Here is a 26561-nt window from a genome sequence, read left to right as displayed (position 1 = left end):
AAATGGTATTTCTGAAGAACTTGTTGAGTGGTGACATTGACAACCTGATTAACCAGACCGATATAACTGGACTGAACATAGGGAGGCAGGGAGTGTAACAACACACCCTGCCAGAGCCTGGCATTACAATAAATCCATTTGCTTGCCAAAAAGTGTGTAACAGAAAGACTGAACTAAAACACTATTGGTATCTTATTCACACATCGTATTGTACAACCTCTCACATGTATTCGTTAAATCTTAGAACTATTCTCACGTCTACTAATTCTACACCAGGGGCGGCTTGTCCATAAGGGCGATTGGGGCGACGCACTGCCTCGGGGGGAAAGAAAAAAGAAGAAAAAAAGAAAAGAAAAAAGTCGCATTCTACCACTAGACGTCTGCTCTGCCTCTGTACGTCATTGTCCAATCAGGTAACAGTCATTCAGTCAGCCTAAAGTCGTGCTTCAAATGGCCCCGCCCCTTCTGGGGCGACTTTGGGCGAAATGAAAATCGCCCCAGACCTCTCCCATTGAGTCCAATGTTAAACCCATTTTTTTCACAAAACAGAGCTCTCAATGCATTCTCTATGGCTTCCGGGAGGAGTCGCCCCTCCAGGTCTTGTCATAATTAATCGACGTAAAAGCGTCTCAGTACGTCATACAGCTTCGACAGAGGCGTATTCAGTCGGCCAGTGCTCAGGGCAACAGCAGCGATTCAATTCTTTCTTTGAAAGAGACTCCTTTCGGTCGGCGTAACATTGAAGACACATCGGCAACAATAGAAGTAGGACCTCCTAGACCAGCGGTCGCCAACACGTCGATCGGTCGACCTCGGAGACGTTCCCTGTCGCTCTCCAAAATAAAATGAAAATAAAATCAGAAACACATTGTTCCTCATTCTCGAACATTTTCTGAGGTGTCTTCTGAAACGTTTTCTTCCTGACTGGAAGATCGACGTCAGAAAAGATCTCCGCCTGATGTTAAAGAACGCCTGTAAACGGGTTCTCTGACAGCCGTGTTGTCAGCTGTGCTCCTGAAAGAGGAACGTAGGACTACAGGTGAGGCGCAGGGGAAATGCAGAAAGACCTTTATTGACAACTCCACATATTACACACAGTCAAAGTACACCGACATAAAACTAAGTCATGAATAAATAAATGTTGAAATGCCTGTACCTTAATGTAAATGTTTACGTTATGGTATTTACAAGTTGCGCCTGCGCATGCGCGACAGCCGAGATTCTTGGCGACGTGAGTTTGGCTTTTCTGCTGTTGCCCTTCAAAACAAAAGCTCAACATTTAGCTTTTTCTTGTCTGGTGGAGCAATCTGGTTTACTTGAAAGTGATTGCAATTGTATTTCTTCTATTATTTGAAAAAGCACAGATGCAGGAATCACAAATGGGGATCTCATATTTATTATTATTATAATTATTTAAATCTTGTTGAAAAAAATCACCAAATCAAAGACCAGGAGCTGGATTACTGACAGACAGCTCACAGACGGCCTCAGACTGTCTGTCTGTTTATGAACAAACGACAAGCGCACAGACATATTTCAGTCACAGCCATAACACTGATTGGAGTCACATGACTTGATGGCATTGTGAAGAAGCTACACATAGACAGCTGTCTGAAGTTCTGTGGTTTTGGGAGGGTTAATCATTATCAAAAAAATTGCCCCCCCCCCCGAGAATTTTTTCAGGAGCCGCCACTGTTCTACACACTTCTCTGCCATATTCCTTGACTAAACCTTAAAAACTACAACAACGTACGCTCAATTTCTGGACCGTCTCTTCCTGACGGCTGCTAATTGGTCAGTTCTTTATCATCGCGTGATCTGATTGGACGACAGCCGCTCATGCGAGCCACGTCACGCGAGTCCAGTTCGGTCTCGCGACAGTCCAGACACCGTTCAGAGAACACGCGAGCAGAGCGGCGACTACAACTCCGACCGACAAGCCGTGTCACGTCGCCCAGAGGACGACCTTCGTCTCCAGACACCGGGACCAGGTGAATATCAAAACCGACGTCGTCCAGCCTCTGTTGTTGCGGCTGGTTTCAGACTGGTGAATTCACCGCGGACTTTCCTAGCGTAACGTCAGCGCCCCTGAACGCAGCCAGATAGCAGCTTTGCTATCCAGCTAATTCTGGCTGTCAAAACAACAGAGAGACAGCGAGAAAACGCTGCTTTGCTCTCTCTCCGCGAGGCGTTATCTCTCACGTGGAGGCTGCGTTTGGTTTAGTTAAAGGCAGACAAGTCGATGGAGTACGTTGTCAAAATAAACACGAGCTCGGTTGAACAGTTATGTGGCGTCTTTTTGTCAGCTCGCTAGCTCGGTGTAAACAAACCATCCTCGGAGCCTCGTCGATGAGCTCGCAGTCTCGTCCCCGCTTCGCGTTTGACAACGCAGTTCGGGTCAAATATAAGCGGTCATGCTTTTTTGCGACAGTTTCAGACCAAACGTGTAAAACCTGCTCCTTGTGCGCACGGTGAACGTATGACACGTCTGGCTGGAGTTTGGGGTTTCTTTGTCTCGCTCGCCACTGGTTTGAGTCTTTAATGCCACTTTGTGTCTGTGCTTCGCATCAGTGGTGGTGTCTGAGGTTGCTGCTATTTTCCTAAACTAATTTTTAAAAATATGTGAGTGAGAGAGAGACTGTATTTTATTAATTACTAGACGGTGGTGGAAATGTTTGTTAATTGAATCCCTTTGTATTGTTGTGTTTTGTTGAATATAACGAACCAATATTCACCGTTTTATCATATAAATATGACGTTTTCTCAGCAGCTATAATTAAAATCTACTTGACTGGTGAACATAGTTTTTATTTCTCCTTATTTTTATTTGTTCATCTTAACATGTATTTGTAATTACCTTCGCATTGAAAATGCCGGAAGATTATGTTTTGATCGCCGTGTATTTATTTATTAATTAATTAATTTATTTGTATGCATGTTATTCGCAAAACTCAAAAAGTATTGAACCTAATCGCATGCAATTTGGTGGGATGATTGTTTATTATCCGGGGACCAGTTGATTAGATTTTGGGATCGATTGGGTCAAAGGTCAAGGTCAAAGGTCATGAACAGGTCAAAATCTTTCGCAGAACTCAAAAAGTATTGAACCGAATCGCATGAAATTTGGTGGGATGATTGTTTATTATCCGGGGACCAGTTGATTAGATTTTGGGATCAATCGGGTCAAAGGTCATGAACAGGTCAAATCTTCTTGAATCGCATGACATTTGGTGGGATGATTGGTTATTATCCGGGGACCATTTGATTAGATTTTGGGATCAATCGGGTCAAAAGTCAAGGTCAAGGTCATGGAAAGGTCAAAATCTTTTTTTTAACCATAGCACGATACATTTTTGTCCAATTGGTATGCAACTAATGCCAAAATGTTCATAATTCAATGCCCAATCTTGTGATATGCGAAGGTATGCGCTCTACCGAGTGCCCATTCTCGTTGCATGTGTGCCCATCCCATTTCAGTGATCCTCTGACTGTTCGGTTTGCCTCTAAGCATGAGGTCATCTCATACATATTTCACGGGCTCGGTATCTGATAGCCTATTTGTCTTGAACCCAAACTTTATATGTACAAAAAACACTCCCAGCTGTCCCCTGGCTCGAGATTAGCCTATGGATATCTCATGGAGCGGCGTCTTCACTGGTATTTGTGCTGAAACGCATGTTGCATTTTTAATCAGTGGTTTGACCCTTTGGGGGTTTACGATGCCATTATGTCCGAGTGCATTCGCTCTTCTGCAACTTGCTTTACAGCAGTGGAAACGTAATACTGAGATCTACACATATGTCACCCATCCCTGCTGTCGCTCTCAATTTGCACTCATGTATTTCCGTGTCTATTCAAAGAACTACACAGCGACGCGAAGCAGATCCGTGCTGCATCATTTTCGTTAATGGCAACTGTGTTTTACGGAAGAATACAATTGTGCCCAAAGCTCGGTACCCACAGCGCCACAGTCAGTTTACCACATCAGGTTTATCTGAGAAGTGTCTCACACCCTTCACATTCATTGGAATATATTGATAGACAATTCGAAGAAAAAAATAATTCAGAGCTTCAATTGCTTGAGCTGATGTGTGCTCTGACTCTCACCCTGGAGACATTGCTATTGAGAAATACGTCATGTTTCTTTGAAGTACAACGCTCTAGAGAATTTATGGTATAATGAAGTCGGTATTTGACAGTGTGCCAAGCAGAAAAGCAGCTAAACATAGCTTCTAAGAATAGGAGAGAACTGTCGGTGTAAAATTGATGAATCATAAGACAGAGTTGCTGCCTCTTTATTTTATATAACTTTTATTGTCTCGGTCCAAGCTTGCTTTCCTTCTCTCTCAACTCAAAACAAGGCTGTCTATATGTGTGTGGTGTAAATGTGCTTTTCTCTTAAATGGTTTGTTGTTATTTGGTTGCCAAAGTGAAAATGTACATACACAACTACACACACAGGAATATAAGCCTGTCACGAGTTAATTATTGTGTCTATACAGACGGTAAACATCTTATTCCCAAAACACTTCTGAGCATAAAGGGCATTAACAGATATGATATGTTTCAGTGTGGGCTAGCTTTAACAGCTTTTGTGCATTCATGTTGGTTTGCAAATAATTGTTTTTGTTAAAATGTTGGCAATTTGACAGTTATTTGATTTGATTGGTTCACGTTTCATCGTGTGTGTGTGTGTCTCTCTCTCTCTACTGGAGGAAAATAAGGTAATTTTTTTATTTGCAGGTAGACGTGTTTTGACTTTAAAAAAATACATATATTGTTCAGTCATATTTTGAGTGCCCCACTGCTTAGAAAAAGGGGTTACGTAGATTTTGTTTGGTAGCGTGTGATAGAGCGCTCTTTAAAATGTCTGCTTGTATGACATTGTGTTCCACAGGTTGTGTGTTTGCATGAGTTTGTTTCACATCATACCAAACCATAAACTAGAATTGGCCCGTCCCCCTTGGCGAAGGACACCTGAATGTCACCGAACACGAGACCTGTGTGTAATCTGTAAAGGTTTTCACTTGTCTTCCGATAAAATTAGGAATCTTGTTGTGGGTACGTGTAGTTTTAGTCTTTTAAAGAACCGTACTTACAGAATATTAATGGAATCTGTATATTTAAAGTGACATTTTCCCACCTTCGACCATATCCGTCAAGCATGTATCTTTGCTATGTGGCCGCCTGTTGTGTCTACTCTGAATAAGAGAACAATGGTATGTGTGTGGTTCACTTCACACTGGTTCTCTTTGTTTATCTCTCCATCATAAGACTCCATCAAAAAAAATGCTAAAGTTACCTGCAAACAGTCTGATGTCATCATCATTCCCATGTGAAGCTGCAGGTCGGCTGAAGAAAACACGTGTGAAGATTTGCACTGACTAGCTGCACGGAGACAGAGAATTAAAGGTGTGTTTTCGGTTATCTCGTGGTGGAGTGGGTGCATGTGTGGTGATGTTAAAGTGCAGGGCTCAGTGTGATTTAGATTGTCCTACTAAACTATAAAAGCGGGCATGTGGTCTCCAACAGCAGGTTTAAATCATTGTAAAGCTGCCCCAAATACAAAGGGAGGCCTATTCCCCACCAACCCCCTGCTATAGGAACACACGCAGCATAAAGCTGCGAGGGAACCAACAAATGAAGAGTTTTTCGTCTAGAGGGACAAACCCATTTTTTGGGGAATTTTAAGAAACCCTTCGCTATATTAAAACTTCTCCGACAGACCCAGCTGCTACCATCTCTCTCACACACACACACACACACACGCACATTCACACTGACTTTTACATCATCTTTATGTTTAACAAGTCCTGGTATTAACAGACATGCCAAGCAGAGACAGCCATGACAGCAGGTGAGCAGCCGTGTCCAACTTCAGTGTTTATTCAGGGGCAATGTGTGAAATGTGTTCTCACCAGAAGTTGTTATCTTATATAATATGTTTATGGCTTTTGGACCGACGTTAACAACGAGAAAGACACCGCTCCCCGTCTAAAGTCTAAGCGTCCGTGGAACTAATGCACCGTCGATGCGGCTTCATTACGTGTCAGATGCCCCGTGAGCCTCGCTGGTGTCTGTCGGCGGACGATCACGTTGTGAAACTCTCAAAGCGAGTGTGATGGCTAAAAAGAAGATACAGATCGGTGTAAACCTCATTTGACTGATTTCAAACCGATAAGCATCTGTATCCTATTTTAACACACTGCCCTAGACTGTTGCAGGTAGTTGTGTAATCTGAAAAACCAGGTGGGATGTCATGGAAAAGCTCGTCGTCATGCCCAAAGAAGGAGGTTTTGTGTTTTAGATGGACTCACCTCATTCTTTAAGCAACAACAACAACAACAAACATTCACGTAACTGATCTATCGTTTGAAATAGAAAGACTTTATTCCATCGTGGATATTTTTATAACAATGTATCAAGTGAGAATGTTGTTTTTATGTACATTTGATAATATTATTAAACATAATATTATTATCCTTGCTGCATGTCTGAAACATAGAGAGACATATGTACTTCTTCATTGTGTGTAGTGTAGTGTTTGGTCTCTCTCTCTTACCATGTTTTTAATGAGTGCAAGAGATTTTTAACTTTCTTCTCTCTTTTAACATTGGTTTTTAGTCTTTTTAATGTGGTTTTTACAGAAAGTTTTTTATCATGCCTACAAAAAAAGCAGAAAAAGAAAAGTGGCAGCTCCTAAATTATCTGTCAGGAGAAGCCAAAATGGCCATTTATTTAACGAGAAAGACCCGGGTGGAGACCAGAGAGGGGCAGGAGGCCGGGGCAGTGTGCAACATCAGGACCAGACTCTGGCTGGAGTTCAGGTTTTATAAACACATTGGAGACCTCGATGCTTTTAAACAACGGTGGTGTTTTAATGGTGTTGTTTGTTCTGTTGTGGAGGAGGAGCTGGTGTTTGCACCACTTTTTATTAGGTAAAACATGTTTTATTTTTTTATTGTTTGGGTTTTTATTTTAAACAACCTGATTTCTTTTAAAGCACTTTATTTTAAAGAATCTGTGTAAAGGCTAAAAAATGTGAATAGTGTTTTTAAAAAATCAACAACAACAAAAACTCTCTCTCTCTCAAAGTAATGACGTAGCAGGCGACAGACCATATTCTGCCCGTGTGACTCAGGGAGTGAACGTACATTTTAGGGTAAAAACTGAGGCATGTTGCTTGACAGACGCTTACATTCACACATTTATTTGAGTATAAACATTCACAGCCACGGCAGATGTTTCCTCTTGCGGGTCCGCAGTACGAGCACCCGAAAATAGGGACTTATTTATTTTCATTCCAGTCCTACTTTACAACGACCCAGCTTCACCACTCACTCTTTCACCATAGGAGGAAAAAAACAAGACAACAAATCAATTCTCATTGTTTATTCTCTCTCTCATTGGGTTTGTCTGTCGGTTTCTCGGATTGATTTTTTGGAGCCACCTCTTCACGGCTCTACAGTTACAGCGACTGACTCCGCACTGCTTTGGAGTGACGTCAGCTGCGCTTGTGTGTGTTGTTCGTGTGTTTGAGAGCGAGAGACACAAATAGAAAGATGATGACAATGAGCCTGAGGGAACGCTGCAGCACGTGCCCATGTCTGCGTAGAATATTGCACGTGTAATAAATGACCTTGTGAGTGTGCTCTAGTGACCATTCATCTCAAAGTGCAGTTTTAAAATGAAGTGAAACTGAATTAGATGGTTGGTTTAAGACGTGTCCTGTCAAGACGTGTCCGATCAAAGTCTAAACTCAATGGTGGCGCTCTGTGAAAGATTGTCCGTGTAATTGTGCATCTTTGCCGTTTATTCCAGCTCAGATTTGACATTATTGACTTGACTTGACTGGGAGCCAGCAGACGGTCAGCTAACATAAAACATAAAAATATGAGGTGCTCTCAACCCTCTCATCCAACTATTGGCAAGAAAGAGAAAAGGCCTCTTTGCAAAAATGTCAAACAATAATACGCAGTATATTAGAGAATGCATTTGTCCCAAAGTGGTTCAGTTTGAGTGGAGTTCGTCGATAAACATCACGACACAATAAGAATTGCAGATGATAAGTGACAGCAGAGTGCTCTTGTGGCGAGAGCGATCATTGATTGATCACAAGGCCAATCATTGACATCAATATTTTCCTTTTTGTCATGACAATGGTCAACGGTTTTAGAAATTGACAATTCACAGCATGCAAGACACACACACACACACACACAGTGGTGCTGGTATTAACATATCGGTCAAATCAATAGCAGCCATGGTTAAAGGACATTCATCTTTAGACTTATACATGACGTCAAGAGAATAAAATATTGAAACTGAAAAGAGAAACTTGGAGATTGGAGTGAAAGACGGTTTCTATATTGCAGACAGCCTTGATTTCTTTGTTATTTGTTGGAGAACGGTTGTAAAACGATGGCCAGAGGGCAGTTTCATTCGCCAAGAGAGGGAAGTGTTGCTCAAAGGCACATCAGTAGAGGTTTTGAGTGAGTGTTGGTTTATCCCGGCGGGTCACGAGTCTGGTCCCCTCAGGCTTCCGGTTAATTACCTTCGCATTGAAAATGCGGAAGGTTATGTTTTGATCGCCGTGTATTTATTTATTTATTTATTTGTATGCGTGTTATTCGCATAACAAAAAAAGTTTTAAACCGAATCGCATGAAATTTGGTGGGATGATTGGTTATTATCCGGGGACCATTTGATTAGATTTTGGGATCGATCGGGTCAAAGGTCAAGGTCATGAAAAGGTCAACATCTTCTTGAATCGCATGAAATTTGGTGGATGATTGGTTATTATCCGGGGACCATTTGATTAGATTTTGGGATCAATCGGGTCAAAGGTCAAGGTCAAGGTCATGAAAAGGTCAAAATCTTCTTTTTACCATAGCACGGTCAATTTGTATCCACTTGGCATGCAACTAATGCCAACACGATCATAATTCAATGCCCAATCTTGTGATATGCGAAGGTATGCGCTCTACCGAGTGCCCATTCTAGTTTTTCCTGCTTCATGTCGGTTCACTTCCCCGGGGTTAAAGCGTCGCTCTGAGCCAGATGGTAAAGTCGTCCGCATGATCGGTTCGCGTCACGGCAGCTGAGTGTGGAAAAATAATTGAACCTCATACAGCGACTTAAATAGGGAACAAAAACAAGGGTGTGTGTCTGACGTCCACGAGGCTTTTGTGAGCCAAGAACATTGCGAACGCACAGCGCCGCCGCACGAGACATCTCGATGAGTCATTTAGCATCCTGTTGCCGACAGACGCTCCGCGTCGACCGCTCTCACTGGACTGAACATTCAACATTTGCGGGCGGCTCCGATGCTGGGAAGCTCCAGTCGGTGTGGGAGATGTGGATCCCTTGTTTCTCTCTCGGTATCGCATGTTGCCATCATGTCGAGTCCTTTTTTATTATCTCCATACGGGGTCAGACCGTTCTGCTCCGCCTGTCCTGCGACCACAGAGTTGGTTCTGGAAGGCACAGCCAACGCGCGTGTGTGTTTCATTACCTTTGCATTGAAAATGCGGAAGGTTATGTTTTGATCGCCGTGTATTTATTTATTTATTTGTATGCGTGTTACTCGCATAACTCAAAGTATTAAACCGAATCGCATGAAATTTGGTGGGATGATTGGTTATTATCCGGGGACCATTTGATTAGATTTTGGGATCGATCGGGTCAAAGGTCAAGGTCAAGGAAAGGTCAACATCTTCTTGAATCGCATGACATTTGGTGGGATGATTGGTTATTATCCGGGGACCATTTGATTAGATTTTGGGATCAATCGGGTCAAAGGTCAAGGTCATGAAAAGGTCAAAATCTTCTTTTACCATAGCACGGTCAATTTCTATCCAATTGGCATGCAACTAATGCCAAAATGTTCATAATTCAATGCCCAATCTTATGATATGCGAAGGTATGCGCTCTACCGAGTGCCCGTTCTAGTTTATATATTTTTTTACTCTTGCTGCTAAATAATATTTTCATGCATAATCACACAGGATGGCGGAACACCAAGACATGGTGCCCTTTCAAATGACAAACAATATGCTGAGACAAAAGGAGTCTCTCAGAACTGCTAAATAATATGACTGTAGACGAGTTCTGACATTTAAGCCGCTGTTGTTGGAAGGACACAAAACTATTTTTTTCCGGCACACTTTGCGGTAATTACCCCACCAGATGTTTTTGGCTATCTGGCCTCCATCAGGGTGGCGTCTGACGGGGTTTCTGGCTTCCGTAAAAACAGTCTGTTGAGTCTGTTAAAGGAGCGGTCGTGTTAAGGCCAGCTATAGATTGACTTTGTTTGTTTGTGTATTTTATTCAGTCAATCAAATCCAATACAATATTATTCTATATAATATACAAAAGAGAGACTGAAAAGGTATAGGTAGAAGCAAAAAATGCTTATAAATTCCTATCCTAAATTGAAATCAGAATATTAATATAAAATAAAGAAAAAACAACAAACAAAATAATTGATAAATTTGATATGAGTAAAGATGATCAAGCACAAATATTAATATATGGAGAGATTTAAATATGTTTTGGAAAATAAGACTGGAAGAGTTGCTGTAAAACGAGGATACTCAACTTACCTTTTTACCTCGTGATGGCTCAAGTTAAACAACTGGATTTAAGAATAACACTTTCTGTAAAGATGGTTGTAATATTTCATATTTTGTATTCATGGCAGTTATGTTTTCGCTTGTAATTTTCTGTATCTACAAGAAGTAAGTACGGTAGTTTGTAAGAAGTATTTTTTTAAAGGGGTACATAATTTTGTATGCTCAGTATCTATGGGGATCTTACATTGGAGGAAACGGGAACACAGATGGAGGCAAAAGGTCGGCTGAAAAACATTTGTTTAAACTTTATTGCTCGCACGGAGTCTTTGCCTCAATTGGTGAATTTTCTCAAAGTAAGAAATGGAAAACACCCACGATAAGGTAGTTGGCCTTTGTTAGGAAACGTGTGTGTGCGTGTGTGTGTGTGTGTGTGCGTAGATTCTGGTCGTCGACACAAGTCTGTTTAATGTTTTTTTTCTTCTTCCTCTGCTTCCAGACTCTTATCAGACCCACGCAGAACAAAACGTATCAGCCAGTTCAATCGTCAGGAGGGATGTTTGTTCTTGTGTGGCAATCAGACCACGAGACTGTAATCGACTACAGCTTAAAAAAACACAAAGGGTACTTCATTCCTCATATTTCCTAGTTAAAAGGGACCCGGCATGAGATCTCACTTTTCATCACGACAGAAAAATCACGGTGCAGTTACTCAAAAAGAGTGTCAATGTAATTTTCTAAAATAGACGATTGGGGACAAAGAGGAAAGGGGAAAGAGATTGATTGGACAGCCTTTGAGAGTGAAGCATTTCATTTCGATTCAGGAATTTTTTTAATATATACTTTTAAATGAAATATCGGTTTCTTGCTATTCCACTTGTTTTGCTTTGACTCTCTGTGGAGCACTTTGTAAACATTGTTTTTAAAGGTGCTATATAGATAAAGTTATTATAATATAAATCAATTGAGGTCACTGGTGCTTTCTATGTGATATATATATTTGTTTTTATGAAAGCAATATGCTTTATTGTATGCGCTTGTTGCCTCGTCCTTGACTTGAGATCCACTGCAGCTCCTTTGCTCCCAACACGCTGAGATCAGCGTTTTACAAACGCCGTCTTTAAGAGTGTCTGCAACCATTTCATCTCTTCCTCATCTCTGCTAGATAGGACTTTTTATTTATTTATTTCATCATGTAACACTTCAGCATTCGTGCTCCCCGCTGTTATAATGATCGTTATGACCGCAACATAACGATGATGCGCAAATCGGGACGGCAATCATTGGATCCAGTCGTGGTTTTGACTTTAGTGGAAATTTCCCTTCTTGTTTCTCCAAACTGTTTGTCAAGAGTTGATTTGAGATGAAGCGGTGTTATTAAATCTGTAAAGCAGAAACTGTGAAGCGGGGAAAAGAGGGGTTGAAGAACACATCTACTTCCTGTGTGTGAATCTCTTGTTCCTGTCCTTGACGCCTCTCGTTGCTAAGCAACTCGGCATCACAGCAAGTTGGCACAACACTTATTTAGCTGCCGGTATTAGTAGCTCCAGTATTTTAAGGCCTTGATGCCACAGGGAACTATTTGAATTGACAGAAATAAAGCAACAACCAATATTCCTTTTTATCTGATGCCGACCTGAAAGGGTTTTTTCTATTTCTTGGGAGTTTTTCCTGATCCGATGTGAGGTCCTGGGAAGAGGGATGTCGTCTGTGCACAGATGGTAAAGCCCGCACATTTGTAATTTGTAATATTGGGCTATATAAAATCATAATTTAATTTAATAGACCTGCTTTGAGTGAAATAAGTGCAGTAGTAGTAGCCGTAGTATATCGGTTGGATAGTTAATCTTTTAAGGGGATTGCATTTTTTTTAATGTCTGGGCATTCAGGCCCAAATAAAAGACGACTTAACGACACGATGATGCATAATGTTACTGCGTCTTAAAGTCTCAGGTTTAAAGCTGTGCTCAACATTTATTGGTTGTATTATCGGTTTTTATTTTTCATGGTTTGGGAAACTGCTTCAGCTTGCAATTACAAATCTTTCCTTTTCTCTTTCTTTCTGTTTTCTGCCATGAAGTCCTAAAGGATCCAGATCCAAAGACTTCAAGTTCGGTCTCCTCTGGATTCTATTGACGGCTTCTCTCCGTGGAGGCCGGGCCAGCGTTTCAAGCTGGACGGAGGAGAGACGAGTGGGGCCGAGGGCCCCGCCTTCGTGCTGCGACACAGAACTTCAAACCTCATTGAACACACGACCGATGGCGCGCCTACAAATCCCATGAGCCCCCGGGAGAAAGCAGACACGCCCACCTCAGGTTCTCCAACAAGTCCACTAAACGCCACAGAGTGCAGCTCACACGATGCGGTGAGTGTCCAACACACACACACACACACACACGCTGTCATCTGGTTGGTCAAGGCCATCAGGTGCTCTATGGGGTGACTGGTCACACAGGAAAACCGTCTTACCAAAACACACACCCTCACATAAATAATGAAGTAGGTGCTGTTAGCTGGGAAGTGTATTATTTCACAACAGATGCTGACCAGCCACGTCGGTCATTATAAGTTTTGTATTGTGTTTTATTCAGTTAATCATTACATACAATAAGTAAAGCCACAATCTAATATATAAAAGCTGAAAAGGTATAGGCAGAAGCATAAATGCTTAAATATCCTAAATTCTTATAAATTAAATCTGATATATATTTTTATATTTATATATATATTTCTATATATATATTTATATTCATATTTATTTATATATATGTATTTATATATGTATATTTATAAATATATATTTCATTCACACAAACCAAAAACGAGTTGAACATTCTTACATTTATAATAATAGAAGCATAAACTATATTATTTCCAAAATATAATCTGAATTCAGCATGGTTTTCGGAGAACATTTTCAGACCATGGTGGGTGAATTATCATCAGGGCGTTGAGAAATAAATTCATACATGTAAAACAGTGCAAACACAAACTTGTTTAGTGCCTTGCTCGGAGGCACGTCGGAAATAGCGACTGAAGGAGAATATGCAATCAGTTTCGCAGGTTATTGGAGCTTGATTTGGATCATTTTGAGCTTGTTTCCCGGGTTTCTCAACAACCAACAACCTCTTCTCCTCCGAGGCGTTTCAAACCTGACGATGAGTCATCCTCTGCTCCAGTAATTAACAGTGCATTATGCTCGGGTTGGCTCGGCTCCGCCTGATGTTCAGTTCTAGTTCCACTCGAAGTCTAAAGTGATGTGGATGTTTTCCAAGATTCACAGCTCCTAAAAATATGCCCGTTATATCTATTTACTGACGTCTTCCTGGAAGGAAAGCGTGTGCACGCAGAGACGTGGCAAACTGCTGGTCTGCTGTTCGGTGTGAAAAGCTGCCGGCATACAGCCGGAGAGCCGAAACACAACGGTGTGTATTGTGTCTGTTTGCGTGCGCTCTTTCTACCTGCTGTAACACAACACCGATACCTACCGAGAGTCCGTCGGGGCCCCCGATCGGCGAGGGCAGGCTGTCTTCACTCCCCGCAGGCTGCTCGGTGACTCATTCCGGATAGCTGCTGGCGTGTCTCGAAATGTTCCGTGTGAACGTGCGGCGCGTCTCCGGGGTCGGCGTCGCGCTCACCGTTTGCAAAAATGTGAAAAGACGAGCGTCTCGTCTGAAAAAAGCGACCGCGATAATGAAGTTTCCTGATCTCCAGACCTTTCTGAACTTGTCCCTGTGGGGATTCTGGTGCCTTCCTGAACCCCCTGCAGTTGCAGGAAAAAAAAATTCCCGAAACAATCGCCGTTTACCTGCTAAAAATCTCGGCCCATTACTTTAGTGAGAGATGTTTGATACCCGACATGTTTCTAACCGCTCTTGAAACGCATCGTCATGATGCCTCTAAATGGAAACACTCTAAAATACTGTAGTTCTCCGTTCATATCTTCATCGGTGATTGATATGTGACAACCTTTCCGGGTCATTAAAGTTCAATTCACTGTCTTTTACAGATATTTTTGAATTTTAGCGAGTCAGTTTCCATTGTGCCTTTCTATAGGAATGTTTAGTGTAATGAGTTTTACAGATGGACCAGATGCTTCTTAGTACAAACACACGCACACACACACACACACACACTTCAGCCACCACCAACAAAACAAGGGAAATATCAATAAATAGTGAACAAATGCCAGGAAACAATGCTTGACATTTTGGACCTTTGAGTCCTCAACATCCTCTCTTTGTGTCTTTATTGCTTTCATGCATAAACGTCCAGCCGGAGGCGGATCGAACACCGCGTTTCAATTCCTCTTGTTGTACCGTTCATCAAGGTCATTCTAGCAATCTGGTTACCAAAGTGCAATAAACCCTCGGCCATTGTCGGCCGAAAGATCTTGTAATGCTGACGCTGCCACAGTGAAAAGGGGAATTATGTTTGAGTAATGAACTGAAAAAGGCTGTCGGCTAATATATCGTGTAATCGTCGCACAGGCAAGAAAGTGGTATCAATCTTTTCATTTAACTCTTTGGCAAGAAAGCAAATAAGTATATTAGATAACAGCTTTTATGTTTACAACTTATCTCCAGACCTCTTGATGGAATCAAGGAGCTTAATACGGGGTAGTTGATGGGTTTCGATGAGTCCTTTTGACGGAGATCTCACGTCGCGTGGGGTTTTAAACTGCAGGTGATGCCTTGCCCCGGTTTCACTTCCGTAGACGTGGCTTCAACCGTGAAGTGTTAAACATCTGGTGTTTTGTTACCGTGCTAATGCAGATTTTTCGCTCCCTCCTCGGACGAGAACGGAGAGAACAGTTTGTCTCGCGGCGGCCCGAGCTGTTTTTTTAAGAGTCGGCCCTTTAGAACATGCTTTGTTTTTGACGGTGTCGGCGTCTTTTCCAACTACTCATAATCCCAAGACGGCGTTGTGCATGTGCGAGTCACGTGTCTGATCTCTCCGTCTGTGCCGTGCGGGGGTCACTGTGTCCAAGGGTGAGCTCGTCCCTCTTTGGTCCGTTGTTGGTTCAGATCCGGCCGCTATTGGCCAGCGCGGTTTCAGCTGCAGCGTCGATCCCTCCCTCCCAAACCGCCAGCATGTGACTTTGTTTACGTCGACTCTAAAGTTCCATGTTTCGTCAGAAGATTGGAGATTCCTCCCCTCCCTCGTTTCCATGAACTGACTGTACACACAGAACGGTCACTGAGTCTGAGGGGAGCTGGATTTCTGTTTTTTTTAAAGTGTCTGTGTTTGACCGAGGGACAGATTGTTCTGAATCGGCTTTTAAGAAATATTGCCTCATTTAATCTTAAGCGGGCTCGTGTCTCGAGGGGTTTCCTCGGTCCTCTCTTGTTCCCGACGAGCTGCTTACAGGGTTCGTACGGTCATGGAAAACCTGGAAAAGTTTTAAATGGTTATTTCCAGGCCTGGAAAACTCCTGGAAAAAACATAAATCATAAAAGTTTGGGAAAAGTCATGGAAATTGGTTATAATCACATATTCATTTACGCCGAGTTTGAAATAATGAATACGTTTTTTTAAAGAAAGACGCTCAAAATATTAGCCGGCGTCCGCTCTCGATCCGCACAATTTTCAAAAATGTTCATGTTTATACCGAGATTTCAGTTTGGTCATGGAAATTTGGTTTAAAGTCCTGGAAATCCATCTACCGATGTACGACGACCTGAGATACCGATGTGACGGTGGCTCCGCGTGAGACGGGCGGCCGGCTGTTTGAGTCCGACACGACGAGCAGTCGCATGGTGATCTCCCAGTTCTGAGAATGGAAACTTCCCTGAGGGATGGGATCATATCCTTGACCACACGCAGAGAGAAATGCGACTCCCTAACTTCGGCCTCGGTAAGTCGTTGAAGCCCGGGCAGCTGGGGTCCGCTCGACTCGCGCGGGGCGGACATACCGGATCCGTCCAAGTGCCGTGCGTCTAAATGCGTTGTGGATAGCCTCTGTTCCCAGAACCGTAGCTTGCTCCACTCCCACGGCGCTCCTGTCGGCGTCTTCGCTCCGAGTTGTTATTAGCACTCGTTGCAGCAGATGGAGCGGACCCTCTGCATCCCCTGCTGCTCCAAACTCTGCAGCTTTCATGGAGCGGATCGAGTCCGTTTCTTCTTCATTTCTCAAGCTTGCAGCTGGACATTTGTCAGTATGATTTATCTCTGGATATCTGTAAATGGGGTTCGTACGGTCATGGAAAACCTGGACAAGTCATGGAATTTTAAAACGGTCATTTCCAGGTCTGGAGAAGTCATGGAAAAATGTGTTATAATAAAAGTTTTTGAAATGTCATGGAAATTTGTTATAATCACATCATTTACGCGAGTTTGAAATAATTAATATGTTTATTAAAGAAAGACGCTCAAAATATAAGCCGGCGAAAGCTCTCAATACGCAACATTTTCTAAATTATTCATGCTTATACTGAGATTTCAGTTTGGTCATGGAAATTTGGTTTAAAGTCCTGGAAATTCATTAGTCAAAATGTGTAAGAACCCTGTGTAAACACCCACAGCTTCCTCTTACAGATAAACCCAGGGTCCGTACGGTCATGGAAAACCTGGAAAAGTCATGGCATTTTAAAATGGTCATTTCCAGGCCTGGAAAAGTCATGGAAAAAACTTAAATCATAAAAGTTTTGGAAAAGTCATGGAAATTTGTTATCGCATGTTCATTTACGCCGAGTTTGAAATAATTAATATATTTTTTAAAGAAAGACGCTCAAAATATAAGCCGCCGATAACTCTCGATACGCAACATTTTCTTCAGTTTTCATGTTTATACTGAGATTTTAGTTTAGTCATGGAAATTTGGTTTAAAGTCCTGGAAATCCATCGGTCAGAATGTGTAAGAACCCTGTAAACCCTGTGGTCCTTTTGGAAGAGTTGGATTCTTATTGGTTTAAAAACGAGCGTGTTCATTGGCTCCTTGTGATCATATCTGGTTTCACATCGCTCGACTCCCGTCTTGCATCTCAAGTTGCCGATCAGACTCGGAAAAAGAAGTCTTGGCCGGTGTTTCTGCCAAGGTGACGAGAGGGGCCCGGCGGTGGGTCAGGGGAACGATGGCTTTCCGTTGAGCAGGTGGCACTTAAAACTACAAGGTGCTTTCCATCCATCGCAACCCCTCGTTCTCCCTCTCTATGCGGCGGTGTGTGTGACCCGTCGTCCTCCAGCCCAATCGGTCTGAGAGCTTCTGCTGTTACAGGAGCCGTCGCCCTTCTACCCAGAATGCACTGGCGGTGGAAACGGCATGTATCTCACGCTTCATTTAGCCGTGTGTGTGAGACCCTAATGTCCCCCAACACACACACACACACACACAGGTATTCACACCCTTCATGAATGACCTCACAATCCACAGCGAAATTGGCAGCATCTGGATTGCACCTATATCACAAGCATTAATGGACACGCACACACAAGAGGCTATTATTACTGATACAAACACAAAGACTGCAGCGCACACGTGACTACCGGCAGTCACCCAGATACCCTCTGCTCACATTGACGCGTACACACACACACACACACACACACACACACAAATCAATGGTAGGTGTCACCTCTATCTCAGAGGCCGTGGTTTTACAGTTGGTGTGTATTTCTTACTCCATACAGCTGCAGACTGAGATTCCTCCTCATGCATGGTTGGGTGCAGGCTACACACACACACACACACTCACACACACACACACACAGATGTCGGTCTGACGAGGTCTGTCTTTCGGAGCCTGAGAGCGTCGTTGAAGATGTGAGGCATGTAAACGTCAACACACGGGCGGGGGCCGTGCGGTCGGGGTTTGCCGTTGGCTCTTTTTAAAATGGGTTAGTCGTGCATTATATACACAACGGGACATTTCTCTCTTCTCCGTCTCACTCCTCTTCCCTCTAACTTCCTCACTCTCGTGGACACAACGCCCTTCGTTTCGAATCACTTCCTTTCAGCTGAACGGGCTCCGTGTGTGGTGAAGATTCTGCGTCCGCGTTTTAAGGAATACACATTTTGTCTTCACACAAAGACAAACCCTTTATTACCTTCGCATTGAAAATGCCTGACCTTCTGAGAGGGGAGAGCCGCTCATTGGTTAGCGCATAATAAATCCATCGCCGGTCGACTTTGATCCGTTTTAAGGGTCAAATCGCTGCGCCAAACATTCGTTATGTTGCATCATTTTAATCTGGAACGCGCGAGAAGACGGTTCATCTGCAAAGGCGAGCACATTGTCGTGTCTTAGTTCAAGCGATGAGGGACCGATACGCTTTTTGTGATTTTAACGGAAGCAACTTGCATCCAATTCGCTGAAAGAATCGTCGTTGCTTCATGTGGAAATTAATTTTGCTTACGACAGCAAACCGAGAATCGATGCAATCTCACACACACACACACACACACACACACACACACGTCTGAAATGCATGTCCTGCGTTTGCAGCAGGTTCAGATTAAATCTGTGAGCTTGACGTTCTCGTCACGTTTCGCTTCATTTATCCAATAAAGCTGAAATATTTAATTACTTTTCGAAACGAGAGAAAAAACGTCCTCTGAAATCGCTCCGCGGCTGACGGCGTGTTTTCGCTTGTCTTCCCGTCAGAGGGTCACGGAGCGCGACGAGGAGAGGAGAAGAAATGAAGGGGACGACGGAGGAGAGGAGGAGAAGGAGGAGGAAGAGGAAGAGAAGAGCAGTGACGAAGGTTTCATGGGAATGACGCCGCTGCTGCAAGCTCACCATGCCATGGAGAGGATGGAGGAGTTTGTACACAAGGTAATACACACACGCACACACACACACTTACACACTCACTCACTCTCATTCTCTCACACACACACACATGTCCTGCTTTCTGCCTCTTATCTCTCCAGACTTATTGTAGCACTACATTTGATTATCTTCCTGAGAGCGATGTTGGTTTTACCAAAGTGCTTTTTTAAGAACACTCAATAAACCACGTAGTAAAGTAACCAATAAACGGATTATACCCGGAGTGTGTGTCCTTCGGCAAACTGCCTGTACTGGGCTTTACGCGTCCGTGTTCTGAAGCTCTTTGTCTCGTCGGGCCAAACGGGAAAATATCCAAAATGCATTGCAGTCACTTCCAGAGACGCGTTTACGAGTCTGTTTGAGAGGGCAGAGGCAATAAAACACATCGTATTATTGGTTTGTTTACTTTCCTCCAACGTCATTATGTTTTGATGGATGTTACAAATTCTGAGAAGATGGTTTATGTATTTTGGTTGAGTCGGTTTGGGTTGTTTCACCCCGCTGTGTTCCATGATTACCGTCGCATTGAAAATGCGGAAGGTTATGTTTTGATCGCCGTGTATTTATTTATTTATTTATTTGTATGCGTGTTACTCGCATAACTCAAAAATTATTAAACCGAATCACATGACATTTGGAGGGATGATTGGTTATTATCCGGGGACCATTTGATTGGATTTTGGGATCGATCGGGTCAAGGTCATGGAAAGGTCAACATCTTCTTTTTACCATAGGACGGTCAACTTCTATCCAATTGGCATGCAACTAATGCCAAAATGTTCAGAATTCAATACCCAATCTTGTGATATGGGAAGGTATGCGCTCTACCAAGTGCCCATTCTAACCAAAATACACAAGCTTGTACTAGCACATGCACACACAAACACACACACACACATACAGGACTGTCTCAGAAAATTAGAATATTGTGATGAAGTTCTTTATTTTCTGTAATGCAATTAAAAAAACAAATGTCATGCATTCTGGATTCATTACAAATCAACTGAAATATTGCAAGCCTTTTATTCTTATAATATTGCTGATTATGGCTTACAGCTTAAGAAAACTCTAAAATCCTATCTCATAAAATTTTAATATTTCCTCAGACCAAGTAAAAAAAAAGATTTATAACAGCTGAGTGTTTGTCAAGGCTCAGGAAACCCTTGCAGGTGTTTCGAGTTAATTAGACAATTCAAGTGATTTGTTTAATACCCTACTAGTATACTTTTTCATGATATTCTAATATTTAGAGATAGGATATTTGAGTTTTCTTAAGCTGTAAGCCATAATCAGCAATATTAAAAGAATAAAAGGCTTGCAATATTTCAGTTGATTTGTAATGAATCCAGAATGCATGACATTTTTGTTTTTTTAATTGCATTGCAGAAAATAAAGAACTTCATCACAATATTCTAATTTTCTGAGACAGTCCTGTATACACACACACTCACTGAGAGTCTGCTGAAATTGCAGCCAGCAGGTTGTACATTTGAAATTAATCTCTCTCTCTCTCTCTGGTGTTTGTAGTTTATTAACATCACATGACCCTGATCATGTTCATTTGACACCGACACAACACACACTTGTGATCACTCACATACTGTACTCTACCACACACACACACACACACACACATCTCAAGGACATTCAGTCAACAACCAGCTGCGCCTCATGAAGGACGATTTGATTAAGAGTTGTTTTCTAGTGAGCGTTCTCCAGCCCTCCGGTTGTTTCCCTGAACTTTAATCCGGCGTTGCTCTAATGAACCCTTCAGGTGTGGGAGGGCCGGTGGCGCGTCTTGCCTCACGACGTGCTCCCCGATTGGCTGAAGGACAACGACTTCCTGCTTCACGGCCACAGGCCGCCGATGCCTTCGTTCCGCGCCTGCTTCAAGAGCATCTTCAGAATCCACACGGAGACGGGGAACATCTGGACTCATCTGCTCGGTAGAGCACACACTCATTGATCGTTACCCGGATCTCTCAAACCACCGCCAACGCACTCCTGACCGTCAAAGGACATCGAAGGAAACGGAATCGACTGCGAACCGGAAACATTAATGTCGTCTCTTCACTCGGAGGGACGAGGCGGAAACACGGAGTCAGCTAGTTTACACACAAACATGGGAGGATCAAGAACACACACAACAGCCAAACACACACACAACAGCCAAACACACACACAACAGCCAAACACACACACAACAGCCAAACACACACACAACAGCCCAGAACACACACACACAACAGCCAAACACACACACAACAGCCAAGAACACACACACACAACAGCCAAACACACACACAACAGCCAAGAACACACACACAACAGCCAAACACACACACAACAGCCAAGAACACACACACAACAGCCAAGAACACACACACACAACAGCCAAGAACACACACATAACAGCCAAGAACACACACATAACAGCCAAGAACACACACATAACAGCCAAGAACACACACAACAGCCAAGAACACACACAACAGCCAAGAACACACACAACAGCCAAGAACACACACACAACAGCCAAGAACACACACACAACAGCCAAGAACACACACACAACAGCCAAGAACACACACACAACAGCCAAGAACACACACACAACAGCCAAGAACACACACACAACAGCCAAGAACACACACACAACAGCCAAGAACACACACAACAGCCAAGAACACACACACAACAGCCAAGAACACACACACAACAGCCAGGACTGGGACAGATATTTAGTAAAAGAAATTAAAGATAAAAAGTTCACAAAGAGTCATTCAAGGAGTTAGCTGTGCGTTTTTTCTTTTTCTTTTCTGTTTCTCAGCTGTTTTTGTCTTCTTGATCATCCTCATCAAACCAGTTTGATAACAACAAACGTACTTTATGTACAATTCAACACAACAAGCACCAAAACCAAGGCTATTTAAGGTTCTACTTTAATGTCAAAAGTTTTATGTAAGAAAACACAAAGTCCTTCATCACATTGTTTTTTATTTTCACTGATCGCCGTTAGATTCAGTTCAACTTTTGTTCTGACAACTTTGGGTTTTTGTTTCTAACTTTAGTTGAAGCCCAAGAGCCACTTAGTTACGAGTCTGACTTTAAAACAACTGAGTTCCTGCTTCCGCCTAGTGGCGAACAGAGGTACTGCGCCCACGTGCCTTTGTGTAAATAGTGAATACTATTGATATATGATTTACCTTTATTCATCCCACAGTGGGGACATTTCAAAAATCATGATGCTACTTTTCCTGTTTCGGTCTGTTTGGTTTAAATAAACAAGTGAAATGTTATACGGTTCTACCTCTGCATTTATAATTGACATTAATGACCTCATTCTGGTTAACTCATTTGCAGTTAACTCCCGTGGTTAACGTTCTCGCTGTGCCGCTTCCTGTTCCCCCGCAGGCTGTTTGTTCTTCCTCTGCCTGGGTCTGATGTACATGTTCAGGCCCAACATGTCCTTCGTGGCGCCGCTCCAGGAGAAGGTGGTGATCGGTATGTTTTTCCTGGGCGCCATCCTCTGCCTCTCCTTCTCCTGGCTCTTCCACACGGTGTACTGCCACTCCGAGGGCGTCTCCAGAGTCTTCTCCAAGTAAGACGCGCGTCCCGTACGCTCGCGGGTTCCTCCGGTGGAACGACCCCCCCTCTAAGTTGTGCTTCCCCGTGTCCAGGCTGGACTACAGTGGGATCGCCTTCCTCATCATGGGCTCCTTCGTCCCCTGGTTGTACTACTCCTTCTACTGCTCCCCCCAGCCCTGCTTCATCTACCTGATCGTGGTGTGCATCCTGGGGTTGTCCGCCATCACCGTCTCCCAGTGTGACTTCTTTGCCACGCCGCAGTACAGAGGAGTCAGAGCAGGTAGAGTGAGCGGGGTTCGTACGGTCGTGGAAAACCTGGAAAAGTCACAGACTTTTAAAATGGTCATTTCCAGGCCTGGAAAAGTCGTGGAAAAAACTTAAATCATACAAGTTTTTGAAAAGTCATGGAAATGTGTTATTATCACATCATTTACGCCGAGTTTAAAATAATTAATATGTTTTTTGAAGAAAGACGCTCAAAATAGAAGCCGGCGAAAGCTCTGAATACGCAAAATGTTCTAAATTGTTCATATTTATACCGAGATTTCAGTTTGGTCGTGGAAATTTGGTTTAAAGTCCTGGAAATTCATTGGTCAAAATGTGTAAGAACCCTGTGTAAACACCCACAGCTTCCTCTTACAGATAAACCCAGGGTCCGTACGGTCATGGAAAACCTGGAAAAGTCATGGAATTTTAAAATGGTCATTTCCAGGCCTGGAAAAGTCATGGAAAAAACTTCAATCATAAAAGTTTTGGAAAAGTCATGGAAATGTGTTCTAATCACATCATTTACGCCGAGTTTAAAATAATTAATATGTTTTTTTTAAAGAAAGACGCTCAAAATATCAGCCGGCGTCCGCTCTCAATACGCAAAATGTTCTAAATTGTTCCTGTTTATACCGAGATTTCAGTTTGGTCATGGAGATTTGGTTTAAAGTCCTGGAAATCCATCGGTCAAAATGTGTAAGAACCCTGAGAGACGGTGACGTAAATCACTCCTTCATATCGCGTATCGAACGACCGTGCGTCGTGTGATTTGCTCGACAGCGCTCCGGATATGTGACGCTCCACACGTGTCGATGTGTAACCAGGCAACTGAGCTCACGCGCTTTCTATCACGCTTCTTACGGTCTCTCCGTCTCCCCGGCGCTCTTCAGGGGTGTTTGTGGGTCTGGGTCTGAGCGGCGTGGTACCCTCCCTGCACTTTGTGATCAGCGAGGGTCTCATCAAAGCCACCACCATGGGGCAGATGGGCTGGCTGCTGCTCATGGCCACGCTCTACATCACGGGGGCCTGTCTGTACGCCGCGCGCATCCCCGAGAGGTTCTTCCCTGGCAAGTGTGACATCTGGGTAAGTGGCCCACACACACACACACACACAGTCTATTTCTAAATCGTTATCTTTAATGTCACCGATGACAAACATGAAACAAGTTACAACTTTAAAGCGAAACCAATATCTCTTTAAATGTCACACATTATATTCTCTCTTTCTCTCTCTCCTCTAGTTCCACTCCCACCAGCTGTTCCACATCTTGGTGGTCGCGGGAGCTTTTGTTCATTTTCACGGCGTCTCGAACCTGCAGGAGTTTCGCCACAAGGCCGGAGGAGGCTGCGCCGAGGACGGCACTCTCTAACGCGAACCGGCGTCACTCACACACACGTTACACTGGTTCTGATCATACACACACACACACACACACACACTAAATCTAAGATACTTACACACTAAATCTCCCCCTAAACTGAAGACCTAGGTGGGTTGTCTTGTTTCTGCGAGTGGAGGAACACGCCCCCCGGGGGCCGCCATTCAAACTGACTGACGAGGTTGTTTTTGTCGATCTCCCGAGAGAGAAAACAGAACCAGTTTTTTAAGACTACAGGAAATATTTCTGTTTGTGTGTGAGGGGGGGGGCGAAGTATTCAAAACCTCTCTTCAATAATACTACATTTTCTTCTGTGTTGAGTTCTGACATTGAAGAGTTTAATAGTTTGATTTGAAAAGTAAGCTTAATTGTGGCTTTGAATACATTTTGAGGTGTTTTTTGCTGACGCTGTTTTTCTAAGTCGCACTTCAGTGTTATGAAAATATAATTGAGTGGGTTTCTTCCATGATGAGGTTGCTGGGCGATATGTCGGGAACAGGGGTGGGCAAGGGGTTAATGGGCACTGTAAAAAAATACACACGCAAAAAAGAAGAAACAAATGTTTTCCATGTAAATAAGATTTCTACATTTTTGGGTTATAGATTTGTATGGAATATGTATGAGGAAAAAATGAATAAACAAACACGTTGGATGATGAATCGACTAAAGACGAGGAAGAGGCGCAGCGGACACTAAAACGACACGGCGGCGGGAAACGTGCAGCACAACTTCTGGTTTCACAAACGACAAAAGTGGCTGGTGTTTTTTCGCCGATGGGAAGTAACGACCGAAGTCACTTTTCTGACCTAAAAACCTTCAAATAGAAACGACCGCAGTCACGGAGCTGGAGAGCAGATCTGGAATCGGGCCTCGTGAGCAAAACTTTTGTTCTTCAAACCAAATCCAAAGTGAGTCCTCTCGACGTGTCGCCGTCTCCTCGTGTACGATGTCTGATACGTCTGAAGAGAAAACGGATTTCCATGTCACCAATATACGTCGATTGTTTTCTAAGACACGCCCGGAGCGGATTTGTTCAAACAAATCGAGCGCAACGTGAAAATATTTTTTTATTACAAGGCCCCAGAGTCATATTTATGATTTATTTTTGGTGCAAAACTCCAGTATAATTACAGTAGAGTTCATAGTTTCCTGCTTTGGAGAGCCGTCCGAAAACTTGTTTTTCTTTTTGATTGGATGCATTTGAATTCATCAAGTGCTGTTTTTGGTATTATGATTATTGCTTTGTTTTCTCTTTTCTACTATTTATCGCTAGTTTCTGGTCATTTAGGCGAGAGCGCAGAGGCCCCTGAACGCCACGCCGCCTCTCAGCTGAATCCGGTAACTACTTCAGGGGCACGTGAACAGCCTCGTATTTTGGAGACCTGGCGATTAAAACTAGGGAAACTTTTTTCTGGCAATACCAAATTCTCGCTCCAGCACAATGGAAACACACGAAACGCAACAATTCTGAGCTCATCATAAACTACGTTTATGATGGTTTGAAATTGAGGTTTGCATATTTCTATTTGATGGCAGCTTTTTCTAAACAGGAGTTTGAACACAATTTCTCAGTGTTTTCTCTTCTGTTCTTCACTTTCCGTTTTTATTTGATCTCGTTTATTAATTTATTTCTCTTGGTGAGCGAACATTGTCTGTTGACGCACACGTTCCGTTATGATGGGATGAGTGTTTGATTGCAATAGACCTTTATATCTGCTGTATTGTTCTAATAAAAAGTTTTTTTTAATCTGTCATCTCTGTGTTGGTGGTTAATGTGCACAACACTGAACCATGATTTGAAACGTGCATGATACAAGTGTCACCTGAACAATGTTCCCTCTTTTTTTTAGAATGTGTCAAAACAAGACATTGATTTCCATTATTTCTATTTTTATAACAGCTGGTTAAATGCATATTTTAAAAGGTAAGAGTTAATGTGATACTTAAATATATAACGTGTATGCATGTTGTCTCTTAACTACTTC

General features: G+C 42.9%; 1 protein-coding gene across 2 annotated transcripts; it reads left to right on the top strand.

Annotated features, from left to right (window-relative positions):
* Positions 1–1899: 1899 nt before the first annotated feature.
* On the top strand, positions 1900–26330 carry adipor2 (adiponectin receptor 2). Of its 2 annotated transcripts, none has more exons than XM_056425003.1 (8): positions 1900–1991; positions 12652–12936; positions 19175–19345; positions 21117–21288; positions 22757–22943; positions 23023–23210; positions 24088–24281; positions 24439–26330. In XM_056425003.1, the coding sequence occupies exons 2-8, from the start codon at positions 12850–12852 to the stop codon at positions 24565–24567; spliced, it is 1128 nt and encodes a 375-aa protein (XP_056280978.1). In that variant the 5' UTR covers positions 1900–1991; positions 12652–12849; the 3' UTR covers positions 24568–26330. The 2 variants fall into 2 exon arrangements, with proteins under 2 accessions (XP_056280978.1, XP_056280979.1); XM_056425004.1 differs by lacking the exon at positions 1900–1991 and adding an exon at positions 5342–5412.
* The last annotated feature ends 231 nt before the right edge of the window (positions 26331–26561 follow it).

Source organism: Pseudoliparis swirei, chromosome 10 (assembly GCF_029220125.1).
Source record: "Pseudoliparis swirei isolate HS2019 ecotype Mariana Trench chromosome 10, NWPU_hadal_v1, whole genome shotgun sequence".
NCBI classification, from domain to species: domain Eukaryota; kingdom Metazoa; phylum Chordata; class Actinopteri; order Perciformes; family Liparidae; genus Pseudoliparis; species Pseudoliparis swirei.
This window is presented reverse-complemented; position numbering and strand designations above follow the sequence as displayed.

Bases quoted from the DNA above. Each gene is read 5' to 3' on its own strand.
- adipor2 (XM_056425003.1), top strand. From the start codon at position 12,850: ATGAGCCCCCGGGAGAAAGCAGACACGCCCACCTCAGGTTCTCCAACA. The intron at 12,937-19,174 runs GTGAGTGTCCAA...TCTTCCCGTCAG, and splicing joins AGTGCAGCTCACACGATGCG to AGGGTCACGGAGCGCGACGA. The intron at 21,289-22,756 runs GTAGAGCACACA...GTTCCCCCGCAG, and splicing joins CATCTGGACTCATCTGCTCG to GCTGTTTGTTCTTCCTCTGC.